At 42.2% G+C, this 1854-nt stretch overlaps 1 protein-coding gene across 1 annotated transcript; it reads right to left on the bottom strand.

The window, feature by feature from the left end:
• Positions 1 to 352: 352 nt before the first annotated feature.
• LOC111693882 (ankyrin repeat, PH and SEC7 domain containing protein secG-like) lies at positions 353 to 1720 on the bottom strand. Its single transcript, XM_023459921.1, has 3 exons — positions 939 to 1720; positions 577 to 866; positions 353 to 486 (listed from the first exon to the last, which is right to left on the bottom strand). The coding sequence occupies exons 1-3, from the start codon at positions 1718 to 1720 to the stop codon at positions 353 to 355; spliced, it is 1206 nt and encodes a 401-aa protein (XP_023315689.1).
• Positions 1721 to 1854: the final 134 nt, after the last annotated feature.

Below are 1854 nucleotides of genomic sequence, written 5' to 3'. Positions count from 1 at the left end.
AGCACAATGAATTCCTATTATTACTACACAAGGGTCAAGAGTCACACGTCCTGTGATTAATTGCGAAAATAATCTCTTCGTTGACACGCGCAAGTTTGACCACCGAAATTGCACGACCTCGATTACGTAAGATCAACCATTTCGAATTGAATAATTGCGATTTAAAAAATCATCAATCATTTTCCTTCAGACACCAAATCTAATGAATATGGAATTTGGTATATTTTAATTGGAATAATTAACAGTAGAAAAATAAAAATTCATTGTTTTCTTTCAAATCAATTTATTTAATTCATAAAAAAAATAGGTTGAGATTAAACAATACCAGACATTCAAAAATACTACATATTTATCATACATGTTCTTCTCGAAGTATTGAAGCTGCCAAGCAAATATGATAAAAACTTTCGTTCGTCAGATCCTCAAGGAACATTTCACAGATCTCAAGTGGTAATCGTTTGTGTATCAACTCCCAGAACGAATACACTGCGCAACGCCGAAAAAATCCTCTCGACATTGTCTCGCACAGATGCACTGCACAAGCCTGGCTCACTCGGAATGACCAGCTTTTCTTACGCGTTTGCACGAACTTGTAATAGTCCGCGTATGTGAGCTGTTTCGCCGCCTCTTCTGGTCTCAACTGAATTAAATCGTAGACCGACATCTGCTCTTTTATCATCGTCTTTTTCATGTGTTGCACGAAGTAATTTTTTACGGACAAATTTACGTTAGGATTCACTGACTTGACGAATAATCCCTCCTTGGCGAAAAATTTCATGATCGTCAAGACTTCACTTGAATTCAGCTCGTATCCTCTTTTCTCAAGACTTTCAACGACGAGAAGAGCTCTAGACGCCAGTCCCAATCTTGAAGTGAGATCAATTGAATTATCATGCGATATATTTTTTGCGAAGTAATTCTCATTAGGAAAAACCAACTTAGACAGATCGGCCCCATGATCCAAGAGTGTATCGATTGTACACAGCATGAGATTCGCTACGGCCCATTGCAGCGGTGTCTGACCCACACAGTCCACGGCGTTGATCTGCACCGGCTTACCTAATCTGGCGTTGATAGCGAGGAATTTTTCAACTAAAAGGTCATCTTGGGGTTGCCGGCAAATAATATGCAGTGGTGTCGATCCTTCCTCGTTGACCGAATTCAAATCGGCGCCTCTTTCCAGCAATATTTCAGACGCCCATATGTTACTGTTTTTCAGAGTCAAGTGCAGTGGTGTGTTACCCTTCCTGTCGCGGACATTGACCTGAACTGCCTTTCTGTGCTTATCGACGATCTTGAAGAATAACTTCAGCAAGTCCAAGCGATTATCCCGGCACATAATGTGCAGAGGTGTCGATCCTTCCTCGTTGACCGAATTCAAATCGGCGCCTCTTTCCAGCAATATTTCAGACGCCCGCATGTTGGTGTTTTTCAGAGTGTTTTTCAGAGTCAAGTGCAGTGGTGTGTTACCCTTCCTGTCGCGGACATTGACCTGAACCGTTTGACGATTTTCGTCGGTGACCTTGAAAAACGACTCTATCAACTTATCTTTTTCGACTCTCTGGCAAATTAAGTGCAGAGGTGTCGATCCTTCTTCGTTGGCCGAATTCACATCGGCGCCTTTTTTTAGCAGTATTAAAGTCACCCACAAGTTGCCGTTTTCCAGCGCCAAGTGCAGTGGTGTGTTACCCTTCCTGTCGCGGACATTGATCTGAACCATTTGACGATTTTCGTCGTTGACCTTGAAAAACGACTCTATCAACTTATATTTTTCGGCTCCCTGGCAAATTAAGTGCAGAGGCGTCTGTCCCTGGGCATTGGCTAAAGTCGAATTTGCGCCTCTTCTTAGCAGCA

Source organism: Trichogramma pretiosum, unplaced genomic scaffold (genome assembly GCF_000599845.2).
Source record: "Trichogramma pretiosum strain Unisexual culture from Peru unplaced genomic scaffold, Tpre_2.0 scaffold272, whole genome shotgun sequence".
Classification (NCBI taxonomy): Eukaryota; Metazoa; Arthropoda; class Insecta; order Hymenoptera; family Trichogrammatidae; genus Trichogramma; species Trichogramma pretiosum.
Note: the sequence above shows the minus strand (reverse complement) of the source record. Positions and strands in the feature narration are given on the sequence as shown.

Bases quoted from the DNA above. Each gene is read 5' to 3' on its own strand.
- LOC111693882 (XM_023459921.1), bottom strand. From the start codon at position 1,720: ATGGTTCAGATCAATGTCCGCGACAGGAAGGGTAACACACCACTGCAC. The intron at 867-938 runs GTTGGTTTTTCC...TCTCACTTCAAG, and splicing joins CATGGGGCCGATCTGTCTAA to ATTGGGACTGGCGTCTAGAG. The intron at 487-576 runs GTAAGAAAAGCT...GGCGTTGCGCAG, and splicing joins TTACAAGTTCGTGCAAACGC to TGTATTCGTTCTGGGAGTTG.